This window comes from Typopeltis vanoorti, chromosome 7 (genome assembly GCF_054136105.1).
Source record: "Typopeltis vanoorti isolate ZY-2024b chromosome 7, IOZ_Tvanoo_1.0, whole genome shotgun sequence".
In the NCBI taxonomy this organism is placed as follows: Eukaryota; Metazoa; Arthropoda; class Arachnida; order Uropygi; family Thelyphonidae; genus Typopeltis; species Typopeltis vanoorti.
Genome location: NC_143555.1, coordinates 153,610,084 through 153,625,967, shown reverse-complemented (window position 1 = coordinate 153,625,967; position 15,884 = coordinate 153,610,084). Strand labels below are relative to the sequence as shown.

General features: G+C 36.9%; 1 protein-coding gene across 2 annotated transcripts in view; it reads left to right on the top strand.

Moving 5' to 3' along the window:
- LOC150105224 (uncharacterized) overlaps positions 1 to 15,884 on the top strand; it is a 378,667-nt gene that overhangs the window by 355,209 nt on the left and 7,574 nt on the right. The window contains exon 14 of one of the 2 annotated variants that reach the window (XR_016548564.1): positions 11,080 to 11,217. Coding sequence is in view for 1 of the 2 variants with exons in the window: in XM_090395544.1 (XP_090251670.1) it covers positions 11,080 to 11,313 (234 nt within the window). In the remaining variant the exon portion in view is untranslated. Of the gene's footprint in view, positions 1 to 11,079; positions 11,314 to 15,884 lie in introns of those variants that run through there. The other variant, XM_090395544.1, reaches the window with a different exon arrangement.

The following is a 15,884-nucleotide window of genomic DNA, read 5'->3' as shown; positions in this document are numbered from 1 at the left end:
CCTTCATAGGACTTTAGGCTTTCAGTCTAATCTTTTCCACCTAGTGTTATGCAAATTTGTGTGTTTTTGAAATTTTAATATTGTTTCCCTAATGATGTCTCAGTGACTGAGATGAAATATAGAATTATTGAATGTGTTTTAATGTTCAACATGTAATGCAATATCCATAACGTAGCTCTGGAAATAGCCAACACCATTAGGCTATTTTATTTATTTAGTTAGTTAATTTTAATTATTTTTATGCACTGTATTTATTCCATTAAACTGCATTATGAATTTTAAAGAAATGCAACCTTGGAACGACTTTCAAGCCCCACTTGAAACTAGTAACCTTTATTGACTCCACTAAAGAACAAATCCCTCCTCTCTCAGTTCCTGGAGTATATAGATTTCATGTTCCTGCAAGTTGGCCTACTATATACAGACAGGAAGATCAGCCAGTATCTACATGGAAGAATATAAAAAATATATCTGTAGTCATGACTATGATTAATCAAACCTTGCAGACTATGCTCCAAATTTAGAAGAGAAAGACTTTTTAGAATCTGCATCTGCTATCAGCCTAATTTGAATAAATATGGTTGCATTAAACATCCCAAAATATGGGAAATGCTAATACTTCGAGATATTTTTCGACAGGATTGGAAGGGAAAATGCGGTGGTGAATACTGTTTATGATAGATAAGTGATGACTTATGTCCTCTCAGAGTGGAGGATTTGGATATGGCATTAATGGTTTCGAAAGCACATGGTGTGAGGTAGAGGTGGGCAGGAGTGGATAGTTAGTGGGGTGTTGATACAACAGGGAGCATAGAAGGTGAGGAGCAGGAGATGTTTAGGCAGTTGAGCGTGGCAAGTGTAAGAAGGATAATTGCTATGAGAGATTTTAACTACAGCAGTATAAATTGGGAAGAGGAAATTGCATGTAGTAATAAGGGAATGGAATTTGTCACTCAAAAATTCTAAAATTCTTGAGCGACAAATGTCTTGGGCAACATGTATTAGAAGGAACACGAGGTTCAAGAGTTTTGGATTTGGTCATAGCATCAGAAGAGCTGATTATAACAGATAGCATCTCTGCCCACAGTTGGAGGCAAGTGATTATAATAGTCTTAGATATCAACTTTGTAGCAGTTCCATGGAGGGAGGAATTAGAAGGTCGGGATATCATTAGTGTTTGGGAACTTGTTAAGGCATATTTATTAGCAGCAATAGCAAGCCGTATACTCAATTTTTTCGTATACTCCACTGAAGAAGAGGACACAATTTGATCTAAAGTGGATGACAAAATATCAAGCAGAAACGGAAGGTATAAAAGAGGTTATCGAAGACAGGAGTGGAGAGCAGATACATGAAGAGTATAAGACTCATAGAATGACATTGTTAGATAAAAACCGAAATAGAGTGACTGATGCAAAGGACATAGTGGAGTTGTTCAGTGAACACTTTATTGAGGTATTTTATCCTGGAGAAGTAGGTTTTAATACTAGTGGAATAGGGCAGGTTCCAGGTTAAGAAGTACAAGAGGAGAGTGTGTTTCAAATATTGAGTACTCTGGATGTTAATAAAGCAGTGGGACTGGATGGAATTTCGCCACGAGGTTTGAGAGAATGTGCTGAAGAACTGAGAGTTCCTCTTAACCTGACTTTTCAATGAAAGTCTGGCCAGGGGAAAGGTACCCAAGGAGTGGAAGAAGGGTAAGATAGTGCCATTGCATAAGGGTGATAGTAGACTGGAAGGGTTAAAGTATATACCAGTTTGTGTTTCATCAGGTGTTGTTAAAATCTTGAAGAATTTAGTGAGGAATAATATACAGCATTGGGCAGATGTGGGTAGTATTATCTCTGAAGTCAACGTGGATTTGTTAAGGTTTAGTAATATGATTGCCTTTTATAATAAAGTGACAATAGTGGTTGATGAGGAAAAGGCATATTCTGCCATTTTTTTGGATTTTACAAAGCCATCTGACAGGGTACCACATGATAAGCTGATATTTTAAGTTGAAGCACATGAGTTTAGATGTCAGGTTAGTGAACTGGATTTAGGAATGGCTGTCTGATAGATATCAAAGAGTTGTGTATAGGGAAGCATTATCGAGGAGGCAGAAGGTTGCAAGTGGGGTCCCACAGGGTTCAGTACTGGGACCTGTATTGTTTAGCCTTTATATCAATGACATTGTCAATGGATTGTAGGTGGATATTCAATTGTTTGCAGATGATGTGAAGCTGGTAAGGGTAATTAGTAATAGTGCAGATGTGGTATCCCTGGACAGGGATACCACATAAATAAATATAAAATAAACTGGATATAATAAAGATATAAACTGGACAGATGAGCAAATGAATTGGCAAATTAGTTTAATGTAGCAAAATGTAAAGTCTTGAAGTTTGGTATACATCGATGGGAGGCTGCATTCTCTATTGGAGAAACTGTACTGGAGGAAGCAGGGAAGGCAAGGGATCTGGGAGTAATGATTGATAAAAACTTGAAATTCAAGGAACATATTACAAAGGTGGTGCTGAGAAGGATGCTGACCTGCAGTGATAACATAGTTGTCATTCCATAGTATAAACCCCCTGACCAGACCACACTTGGACTATTGTTCTCAAATTTCGTCCCCAGGATTTGAAGGGGATAAATGTAGAAAGAGTGCAGATGCGGATAACAAAGATGGTATCAGGACTGTACAATGTTAGTTATGAAGATAGACTGTGGAAATGTGGACTACAGAGTTTGGTAGATAGAAGAAGGAGAGGTGGTATGATTGAGACTTTTAAACTGTTGAGAGGTAGTTACAGGGTTGACACTGGAGGAGGGCTTTCATTTGGTGGAATGGGGAAGGAACTAGGACAAAAGACCATCCCTGGCAGTTACGAAAGGAAGCTGTGAACAAGCAGGTGAGGAGTGGTTTCTTTGCGAGAAGGGTGGTTGAACCGTGGAATGCATTGCCTGATAGAGACAAAAAAATTGGAAGAATTAAATATTATTTTTAATCCCTTCTCAGTGATATTTTACTCAATTAAGCCTCTAACGTGAGTGAAAACCTTCATACTGGTAGAATAATTTCCATAATTCACTCAGAGCAGGTGTTTGGGTCAGAAGAGTGAAAGCAGTAGCTTGACCACAGAAAGGAAAAGTAGAAGTTTCAACACTTGGTCCCACTTGGCATTCTGTGAGGAACATGCAAGATTATGGTCTGAGTTACTGAGAACAAAAGTAAAGAGGTGACCTCTCCACTCTGTGGTATACCTGGAAGAAGTAGAACGAGTTAAGAAAAAGTTCAGAGGTATAAGGAGAGTGGAGAGGTTATGAGATATTCCAGGTTAGTAGGTGTACAATTTGTGTTAGATCATTGCTTATAGCAAATACTTCCACATTTCTTCATTTCAGTCAGGAATTGGAAAAGGGAATCCAGCCTGAAATGTGGACATTTAGTTGACTTCACTATTTGGGTATGATTGCAGCAAAGCAATGTTCACAGATAAGAAGTTGAAGAGGTCAGAGTGATTTTCAGAATTTGGAGAGCATTAAATATAATGGATGAATGTCACTGAATGGAACAAAGAAACTTTGAGACAGAAGACATCAAAAGCAGAAGATTCTAAATTTGGCCTTTGAAATCTATACTGTAAAATCCCCTTACCAACTAGTATTTTTCTATAACATCTCCTCTCTCTCAAATTTTGAATACCACATTTTATCAATCTGTCCTCATGTGTACAATTCATAGGCCAGATGTCATCCTCATCATCTCTACTGCATCTCTTATCTCTTCAACATGTGATAACAATGACCTTAGAAATATCTGACTCCTAAACTTTAACTCACAGTCTACTTGCAGAAAATTCCCATTTCCATTAATACAATCTGATTGCAATATCCTCAGTCCAAAATAAAGTTAAACAACAATAGCTCAAATACAGAACCCTGTAGTACACCACTGAGATCTCTCTCTCTCATACATGTCAGTGGTCACTCCCCTATCCATATGAAGCCTAATTAGTATTTATTTTGTATGCTCATCTCTTTTATTTTGTTTAAAACTTCCTGTGTAGAATCTTGTCAAATGCCTTTCAAAATTCCAGAAATATATCAATTTCCCATTATCCAATTTGTTCTCAATCTGTTATGGAATATATGCACATTGCTAAGCACCTTTAACACATTCATTGCCAATCACGCGATATCGCGTGATGCGAGTTCTCGTCGGCGCGGGTTATCGCGTGGACGTCGCTATCAAGTGAAAAGAATTTGGCCACCACACGAAATTCCAATTTTCAGCTTTGCAATGAACGTGTTAACAGTGCATGCTGATCTTTATGGAGGATCAGAATGTTCTACGTACCCACCTGAGGATGAAAGTCCTAACTAGCCTTTTCAATCTTTTCAGTGCCTTAATGACCCGCTATAGATATACCGATTGGCCTATAATTGGTTGCATTCATCCTAGCTCTACCCACTTATAATGGAGTCATCTTACTCTCCTTTCACTCATTAGGAAGTGTACTTTTGCTGATATCCCATTTGGTGTAACTGCTGTATATCCAGTTCATAATTATGATAGCTAATAATTCAAATTCATCCACCTCTATCTTGCCATATCCAGTCCTTTTGTCCATCTCTCCTTCGGCATCCAGAGAGCTAATGGATCTGCCTGGAATGTACAACTTATTAATATGAACACTTAACAACTTAAGTTATTCTTCATGTGAATTCCACCCAAGAAAGATTGTTAGCCTGTAGTACATTAATAGTACTGTTAATGTGCTTAGAATTAGATAATCTCATAATTCTGTCATAGAGACCACACATGGGATTTTTCCTAGGCAATTTAGACCTCCAGTAAGAGAGTAGGGCTCATACCAAGCAGTAAAATTCATCTACCACTTTCTCATATGGAGGTTGTAGGGTTTTTTTATTTTATTTTCTTTAACTTCAGAAACTTGGGTTTTTCATCCTGCAAAACAGTTGTGCAAGCCAGAAGAACACATGCAATTAACAGACATAACACACTGCCTAAATAACCTTATTTGCTTCTGAACAGCATAACGTTATCACCTACCAACTAAAGATATTTACATAATGTTGGTGTCCATAGTACTGTAGTATTTGAACTCACAGCTTGTTTGTTGGACAGTAGATAAGCTAACCACTTTGCCAACAAACCAGATAGACTATCTGCATTCACTTAAGTCATTCACATTCCTTTACTTGCCACAAAGTGAAAAACATTCTCTTTAATTTCCTCCTGGGTTGTTTAGCTAACTTCATTTCATACTCCAATTTTTTTTTGCCTTTTGCAACTTCTGATACTGGATCCATAGCATTTTCTTTTCTTTTCTTTGAAGTTCTCGCTTTAAAGTCTTATTCATCCATTTAACTCATATGTGATTTATTCTCCTAACTGTAGAATGCAGTCAGTTTCTTCAAACATCCTTGGACTCTTCCCATGTAGTTTCTCATGCCAAAGCACTGGTTCAGGCTCTCACATGAATTGCACCTCTCTCTCTCTCTCTCTCTCTCTCTCTTAGGACAAAAATACATGATCATTCTTGCCAATTGAGGAATACTGGTCACCTCGTTTATAGACGGATTCTCAGATGCTGTTACTAGATCTAGTTTTTTGGTGCCATGAATCCTATCATCTACTGCTTTTTCTTTTATTTTTCTTCAACCTTTTGGTTCTGTCCACTGTTGAACGAAGGTCTCCCCAATGATTTTCCAGACCACTCAGTTTTCTGCTTCTCCCATCCATCTCACTCCTGCAATTTGTTCCAGTTCATCCCTCCACCTTCTTCTCGGTCTTCCTCTTTGTCTTGCTCCATCCATTGGTCTCTACTCTGTTGTTTTTCTAGTCCATCTCCTGTCACTGCATCTAACAGTATGGCCAGCCCATCTCCACTTAGCCTGTTTAATGTATTTTACAATATCCGTGACACCTGTTTGAGATCTTATCCAGGTATTTGTCTTCCTATCTCTTAATGTTATTTTTAGCATACTTCTTTCCATGTGATGTTGTGTTGTTCTCAGCTTTTTGTTTAGGGCTTCTGTTAAAGTCGATGTTTCTCCTCTGTATGTTAGGACAGGAAGTATGGTCGAAAGCTTTCCTTTATAGATTCATAGGGGATGTCTCATTTTCCCATAAACCATCCATCCAAGGTGAATTCTTCATTCAGTCTCTTTTCTTTGGCAATCTTCAAAGGATAACAATTGGCCCAAGTATACATATGAAGTAATTTGTTCTATTTCATGGTTTTCAACTTTGACAGTTCTATGATTTATGTATTTATTCATCATTATTTTTGTTTTTTCTCTATTTATTTTTAATCCAATTACTTTGGAGGCTTCATCTACTGCTCAAAGTAGTTTTATTCTAGGTATCATTATAGTAAGTATCAAAATTTTTACCAATTTTTTTCCTCTTGTCTTGCATGCTTTTTCCTCTTCCTATTCTACGAGGGCTGTTCAATAAGCAATAAAACTAATTTTACTGTCGCGAAACCACTCATCACAATATTAATTTCTGTGGAATAAAGAAATGTTGCTGTCTGTATTAACAAAAGAGGTTGATAGATGGTGTACGGGCTGATGTGCCAGAGTGTCACGTGACTAAACACAAGCTTGTTTTGTCGCACCTACGAGCCACGACCAGTCGTCGAAATGCAAGTGTCCTTGGAACAGCGTTATGTGATTAAATTTTGTGTACGTTTGCAAAAATCGGCATCGGACACTTTTAACATGATACACGAAGCTTTCCATGATGAAGCAATGTCGAGGGCAAGTGTTTTTCGCTAGCATAAAACTTTTAAGGAAGGAAGGCAAAATGTGGAAGATCTTGAATGTGAGGGAAGACCTTCAACGTCCATCACAGAGACAATGATCAACACAGCAGCGATTATCATCAAGGAGGATCGCAGAATTACAGTACATCAGCTGCATGTTGTCCTGAATATTTCTGTGGGAAGTGTTCACTCAATCATGGCTGAACATTTGGGACTGAAACGTGTTTGCGCCCGATGGATTCCCAAACTCTTGACACCAGAGCAAATGCAGCATCGAGTGGATGTGTGCACAGAATAGAAAGAAAGACTGGAACAAGAAGGTGACAACTTCTTAAAACGCATCATTACAATGAAGCTTGGGTGTATCACTATGACCCTACAATGAAACAACAAAGCAGTGAATGGAAGCATCCGTCTTCGCCTACCCCCAAGAAAGCAAAAACTGTAAAATCAGCTGGTAAAGTTATGACCATAATGTTTTTGACTATGAAGGCATTGTTTACCAACACGCTGTAGAACCCGGGAATACTGTAAACGGCTCATACTATGCGGAGGTTTTACGGACAGTGGTACAGCACATCAAAAGGAAGCGTCCATTGCTGAAGAATGGCTTCTTATTGCACCACGATAATGCAAGGCCACATATTGCTGGTAGTGTAGTGGATGTTTTGCAGAAGAACAACATAGATATCGTATCACACCCTCCATACAGTCCTGATCTCGCACTGTGCGATTTCTGGCTGTTTCCTCAGTTCAAGAAATTACTAAGAAGCCGCCGTTTCGAAAGCAACAAAGCATGTGTAAAAGCTGCGGCGGCGGCTTTGAAAGAACTCTCAAAAAACGGACTTCACATGTGTTTAAGAAGTGGACGCAACGTTGGGACAAATGCATTGCGTCTCACGGTAGTTACTTTGAAAAAGACCATGTAAATGATGATGATTAAAGGTAATCTGTTTTCTGTATAAATATGGTCTTCTAACTTATTGAACAGCCTCCGTATATCGTCATAGTTAAAATTACTCATAATAATACTCCTTTTAGTAATAACATCCATTTATGTATCTCATCGTACATTGAAGATTTTTTGCTCTGGTGGTTTAATTCCTGTCTAATTATTAGCAATACTCCCCTGCTCTTCCTGTCTTGTCTATCCTCCCTAAATACAATGTATCCATCACATTCTGTTTTCATAAAAATGCCCTCTTCTGTTAATCTACTCTCACTAATACCAATAATTTTTTGTTCCCTTTGCACTTACTAATCACCATTATTCTTGATGTGTCTATCAATAGTGAATATACATAATAGTGGCCACCATGCTGATGAGTATACAAGTAATTCTAAAAACATGACTGGATCAAATTAGCAGCTCAAGTTGATCCTAAACCCAGTTCCCTACTGCTGCAGTAATCCCTTTTTTTGCCAGACAAAACTAATTCTGCCATTCCTGCATTCACCCTTACTATACCACCATTCTCTCTCTCCATGTCATTACTCAGATCCCACCTTAATGACACATCTAAGCTCTCATAAAACTATCTTGACACATCTAGTTTCCCTATATATTCACTCTTTCAATGAACAGCTTCCCCAGGTACTTAATATCATAAATCCATTCATCCTGATATTACAAAACTTTTCGACAATCAAACCCCATCAACATACCATACTCCATTTTTTCAGCACAGTCTGTGCATTGAATCATTTTCAATCACAGCTTCATTTCAGCTCACTCTCGTCATGCCATGGCAAAAACCTCATAATCTTGACTCTTTTTTCTTTTCTTTTTCACCTGATTCAGTAACTCTCATAGCATGCTTATCTTCTTTCATATCATTTTAATAGAAGATACATATAGATAAATGTGTGTCCAACGAATCATATACTTCCCTTGTTCTACCTGATGCATGTATAGCCTTAGCATCCAGAAAACACTTCTTCTGCTCATTCCTTTAGCACTTCTCTCATGGAAGCATTGCATATCAACTGTCACCCATCTTTTTAAACTTTTATATCCTTTTTCACACTTTCATCACCTCATATTTTGTTTCCTTTCTTGCTATTTAACAGTGCATTTTCAGTCTGTTCAACTCCTGTTTAGCATTGTGAAACATTCATCTAAGTCCATATTACTAACATCCATGCTTTTTTTTCCCCCTATAACTTTTGGAGAGCAGATATTCGGCCAACCAGGCTGGCAGATCACAGCAAAATTATTCCCAACCCTTATGTCCAGGGTATATCTGAAAAAATAACTAAAATGCTTCTTAGAAATTCCAGGCTGCTTTCCAATGACACTTCCAGCAGCTTGCTGAGGATCATCTTCGTCCTATTTTGGACAGACTGGTAGATTTGTTAACATCTGCTTGAAAAACATAAAAAAAATTGCATTTGCAGTCATCTGTATAGTAAATCAAGACTGACAGACCATTCTCTGGATATTCCTTCATATGGGATTAAATGGAACAAGATGATCATGCTGTATATAAGTTGCTTTAGGTCTAAGAAACTATTTTTGGAATCAGCATCAGCTATGCAACACTCTTCTAACCTCAACAAGTATGACTGCATTAATTTTCCGCAAATCTGAGAGACACTTTTTTAAGACATTCAGCTTGACCTCTCTGGATTGACTTTGTTTTTATCTAGCCCTAGTGGGTGCCTAAGTGAGACAGTTTATTTTCAGTTACAATTTGAATTATTTCTGCATCTAGTTGAGTGCTGTGTGCCTTATCAGTTGTAATTGTATTCTGAAAATGATGGTTAGAAATTCAGCAAAATATCACTAACTCAATAAATTATTCCTTTCCTTCTAGTATTGTTTATACCATGAAGTTCTGTCTCATGTGAGATTGATATTGACAACATAAAATAAAGTTATATTTTGCAGCTCATAGCAGGTGAATGTAGAACTCAGAGTCATCCTGAAGCTGATTAACAGTGTAATTAGAAAGCATATAAGGTTAAAATTATTCTCATGTGTAGGTGAGTATGAGATAAGCTACCAATGAATGCTATGATCACATCTTTGGGAATGTGTTCAAGGAGAGATATAATGGATATTTACACATGATGTTTGACTAGACAAGGCCCTTTCTTGATTGGTTTCCTTAGAGAATCTTACATAGTAATAATACAATTTTCATTTATTTGTAGTAGTCTTTCCTGACTGTTTTGGTCTTCTTTGCATTATCACTTTTCCATCTTTTAATAATGTCAGCTAAATGCTCAGGTTGTGCTGCAATCACATCATCCATTACTAACATGGCATATCTATGAAAATATCACTAGAAGTAATTTAGCTCCATGCCTCACAACATTTCCATCATTCACAATTTCAGGCGTTAGGCATATATTCTTATCTCTTTATATCTTACTATGCCACATGATTTATCATTTGTATTAAGTATTCAAGAATGGAATGGAATGTCTGTAATTTTTTCAGTGTCATGTATTTAGATGAATGTTGGAGAATTATGGATGGCTGTTAAAATAGACCATATGTCAATATTACATGTGTCATCTTCGTCTCTTTCTCTCTGCCATTAAAAATGATGTGCACTATGAAAGTATACCTAGTATGCTACCATTTATTGTGCTATTATACTATAAATTTTAGTATTAAGAGATTCTGAGCTTAATGAATTTATAACAAGAAGGTAAATTGGTAATGAAAACTTTGATGCATATGCTTTAAAAAAAAGTTTAATAGAGATCAGAGTTATAATTATAGATGCCACTGATGAGCATTACCTTTTGAAAGATGCATAAAAAAAAGGAAGGACTTGGGCAGATATGTTTATTTTTAACTGAAGTATGTATTTCTAAAGTCATTTGGATCCTCTACTACATTTCTAAAGAATTGCAGCAGATGATCATATGATTGCTGAAAAAGTGAAATTTCATTGAAACAGCAAGGATTTTTCAAGGAAAAGTTTATATTTCATTATGCTGTGTTTAAAAATTAGTTTTGGGTTTCAAAACTTTTAAATTTAAACTAATAACACAGTTAGTAATTTTAGAAACTAGGTTTTTCATATGAGATTTTTTCCATTTTTTGATTAGAAATTCTGTAGACAACAAAATGTTGTGAGTAATTTTTTGTATATTTGTTAAAAACATTGCATAATTTTATGTGCTCTTATTGTTTATACAGAACTTAATTTATATAGAATTTGTAACCTTTTTATGGTGGATCAATTTTCTGGTAATATGTTATTGAGAGCTGTTAAAGATCCACTATGAAAAGGTTAGTATTGTTTCCGATACTAACTTTTATTTTATTTTATTTATATAGATGTTGATGATATCAAGTATGTTATAAACTTTGACTATCCCAATTCCTCAGAAGATTATGTCCATCGTATTGGTCGTACAGGACGCTGTAATAAAGCTGGCACTGCATATACATTCTTCACTTCTGCAAATAGCCGGCAGGCAAATGATTTGATATCTGTGTTGCAAGAAGCAAGCCAAAATGTTAATCCCAAGTTACTAGAATTGGCCATGACAGGAAATTTTGGAGGAAAGGGTGAGTACTTATATATGCACACACACATTTACTAATACTTTGATAGTTCATATACTTTTGCTCTACATTGTATTTTGTTATATCATCCCTGTATGTGTGTGTGTGTACATATATATACATGCACAATAAACAGTTTTCTATCTGTTAAATACCATGGTATCATCATTTGTACAACTTTGTACAATATAGTTTATTTTCTTAATTTTTTTTCTTAAAATACACTTAGAAATAAGGATATATATATATATATATATCACTTTGAAAATGTAATTTAAAAAAAACAACAAATTATTAGCATTAGAAGACACCTCAGGGACTCATCAGGGGAGGTCACATATCACTTATTATTATTTTATTATTAATTATTATGTAACACCTTCAGGGAGTCCAGAGACTCATCGAGGGAGGGCACCGGCTCAGCTCTCTACTGTCTACCACCACCTAGTATTTCCACAGACAATCACAAACATCCATGCCCATAGCGGGATTCAAACCTACAGCCTTTTGGCTGGAGAATGGATATTCTAACCACTCAGCCAACCAGGCTGGCTGGCCTTCTCTTGAATTCATTCATACTACATGCACTGTGCTATGAAAAAAAAAATCTAGCTCTCACCCCTTGCTTGATTGTATTCATTCTCGGTATCAATGATTGCTTTTTTCCATCATCATCACCATCATCAAATTCCTGCCATGTACCCTCAAGGGGTGTACAGGATATGATAGTACTACATGAAAAAAATTACATCATTACTAACTTCCTATCTATAATTTTCCTCCAAATCAGTCTGTTACTTGTCAAGACTCCAACATTATCAGATCTTATATTTCTATCGTCTAAGGCACTTTGTATGGTATCAATCCACCTATATCTTGGTCTTCCTCTAGGTCGTTTTGCTGCCAACCTCGCAGACAACACTTGTTTTGCTAATCTTTCCTAGCCCATTCTGTTTAAGTGACCAAACCACCTGAGATTAGCTCTGCTAACACATTCCTGGATGCTGACAATGTCGAGTTCTTTCCTAATATCCTCATTTTTAATATGATATTGCCATTAGTGCCATCTGTTCATGCCTATAATCTTTCTCAGGACTCTCATATCTGCGGTCTCTGGTCTTTGGTCAAGTGTTTTACTTCTGACCCAGCTCTCAGATCCATAAGTTAAAACTGGTTTGAACACTGTCTTGTATATAGCTATTTTAGTGTTCTGACTAATTTCTCTCTTATTCTATATGAATTTATTCAATTCACTTCCTACCATACCAGTTTTGCTGATTCTGTTGTCTATTTCTATATTTAATTTACCATCTTCACTAAAAATCATGCCTAAGTAGCCGAAATGTTTCACTTGTTCCACAGGTTCTCCATTCACAACACAGTTGACATTTTCAATGATTCTGCCTATTTTCATTGTCTTTGTCTTTTTATTGCTGATCTTCATACCATATCTATTACAACAGATATTCAATTTAGTCAGAGAATCTTGCAGACTTGTAGTGGATTTATTTAGAAGTATAACATCATCCGCATAAAGCAAAGAGCTGACATTAACATCTCCAATTTTGATATCATGTTTAATAGCACTTTTCTTCATAATGTGATCCATATAGATAATGAATAACAGAGGGGATAAAGTACATCCCTGTCTCACACCAGATTTAACATTAAACCATCTTCGTGTACTTCCTACAACTGCTGATTTACAACTCAAATAAAGACTAAGTATTGCTTGATATAATGCACCATTTAACTGTAGCGTATTGAATAGCTTCTCTCTTGGCATCTTGTCATAAGCCTTTTCCAAATCAACAAAACTTAAATACAGAACTCTGTTATATTCCCATGCTTTCTCGACTATTTGTCATAAAGTGAAGATCTGATCCTGACAGCCTCTATTTGGCCTGAATCCAGCTTGTTCTTCACCAAGCTTTTCTTCCACAATTCTTCTCAACCATTTCTCAAGTATACTTGTATAGATCTTGCCAGGAACACTGAGTAGGGAAATACCTCTGTAATTCTCACATTCAGTTTTACTTCTCTTTTTATATATAGGTACTATGAGAGCTCTACTCCAATCATCGGGAATTCGTCCCTCTGTCCAGGCTTTCTGAACTATGCAGTGCAGCCACTGTAAGACTCTTATACCACCATACTTCAGCATTTCTGGTCGAATATCATCTACTCCTGCTGCCTTTCCACATTTCAAGCCTTTGATGGCTTTTTCTACTTCAAGTATGGATATGTATTCCTGACTGCATGCCTGGTCAGTGTTTTTTACCACTGTGCTGTCATCACTGCTTGTTTCATTTAGCAGTTTTTCAAAGTAATTACTCCATACCTCAAGGATATCCTTTTCTCCCATTTTCATGTCACCTTTATCATCTCTAACTCCTTTTACAGCACTCTTTCCTCCATTCTTAAGCTTCTTCAACAACCTTCAGAATATTTTGCCACCTTCTTGATATTTATTTTCTATATTCTTGCCAAAGTCCTCCCATGACTTTTGTGTAGCTAGTTTTACACAGTGTTTAGCATTCTTGCATTTGTCTCTATATTCTCTAAGAGCACAAGCTGACTTATTTGACAGGAACTTTTGGTATGCTTTCTTCTTTTCCTTCACTGCCTCTTTAACTTCCTGTGTCCACCAGGGAGTTCTGATTTTTTTATCCTTGCACACAACCTCACCACATGCCTCTCTGGCAGAATCAGTCAATGTTTTCTTCAGAGTTTGCCACTGAATCTCCAAGGTTTGATTCCTGTTCTCAAACTCTTTCATTTTTTCTTCAGTAATCTTTGTGTATTTTAGCCTACAGTTCACATCTGAGAGCTGCTCTACTTTTATTCGCTTTAAAACTTTCTTACATGTTCTTCTTTTCAATATGAAATTCAATTTTATCCTGCTCAAGACTAAATAGTGATCGCTTCCAATTTCAAATCCTCTGTACACTCAGGTGTCCTGCACCAGGGAGAAAACATCACTATCAACAATAACATAGTCAATGAGACTTTTCTTATTCCTAGCCTCTTCTCTCCATGTGAATTTGTGCACATTTTTATGTTGGAACATGGTGTTAGTAATAACCAGTCCATGTCCTGAGCAGAAATCCAACTGATATTTGCCATTATTATTATTAGCTTTGCTCTTTTCTTCAAATTTTCCCAAAATATGTATGTATTATGGGAAAATTTGAAGAAAATTGTGAGACATACAAATAAAATTTGTATGTCTCACAATCATTTCCTACTCTGCTATTTAGATCCCCAACAAGGACCAACTTTTCCTTTTTCATTGTGTCAGTTGCTTTTTCTAAAGCCTCAAAAAATTCCTCCACTTCTACCTTCTGTGGGACCATAGGCACAAATAAGTCTCATTGTCCAGTTCCCCATTCTCATATTTGCCCACATTACTCTACTTGAGACTGACTGCCATTCAAGAAGATTAGCCTCGTATTTTGTGTTGAATACTATGGGTACTCCTTCTTTTCCTTGAGTGTCATTGCCTGAATATAACATTTTGTATTTATTGCTCAGAAAGATCTCACCAGTTTTTGTCTTTTTTGTTTCAGTCACCCCTATTATGTCGATCTGGTACTTATCTAATTCCTCAGCTAGCTCAATTTCTTTGCCATTCAGGCTTCTTACATTGATAGTACCAATCTTTAACTCTGGTGATGTTGAGTTGGGGTTTGTTTTCAGATTCGTTCCAGTAGCTGACTTTTCTGTTTGTCCTGGTTCCCTGGCGAAAACAACTGGGGCCTTGTTTAACCGGGCGACGCCCCAGCCGGCATGAAATTTTCTCATGTCGTACCATCATTTTTTATTTTGGTTTAACCAATAAGAATACTATTTGGTCAGCTAAATCCCAAATTGCCATCCCATCCTCGTTCGTTCTGTATCCAAGTAGATACCCAACAGGGTGCACCACGAGAAGGTGAGGATTGGACATTAGGTCAGAAGCCCTGGTCGGTTCTCCGCATTCCTTTAAAGGCTATGTGTAGGTCTCTCAGTTATACAGCTTTGACCCTTAAGCATCCCAAGATTGGCACAGATAAGCACCTCAATGATTGCCATCTTGTCTTATCTTCACTTCCATAAAATTAAAAATTTCGTGTACTAGTATCCTGTATGACTCTTTCAGAAGTTTTGACAGTCTCTATCACATTACTCTCCCTTCTCCTTTTTGCTAGTGTCTGCATTCCACAAATTCTCAATCTTTCCTTATAATATATTCCACAGTCCCAATATCATCTTTAACACTCTCCTTTGCACCCTCTCTACTATATCTGCAACACCTTCGGAAACCAGGTGACCATATATATGCACAATATGTATATGTAGATACTGCATTGCTTAACTCAATTTTTGTACTCAAATGAGTAAATAATATTTATCTTTGAGTATTTATGACCGGGGTGCTTAAGGAGAAAAGCTGTATAACTGAGAGGAGACCTCCACATAGCCTTTAAAGGAATGCGGAGAACCGACCAGGGCTTCTGACCTAATGTCCAATCCTCACCTTCTCGTGGTGCACCCTGTTGGTTATCTACTTGGATACTGAACGAACGAGGATT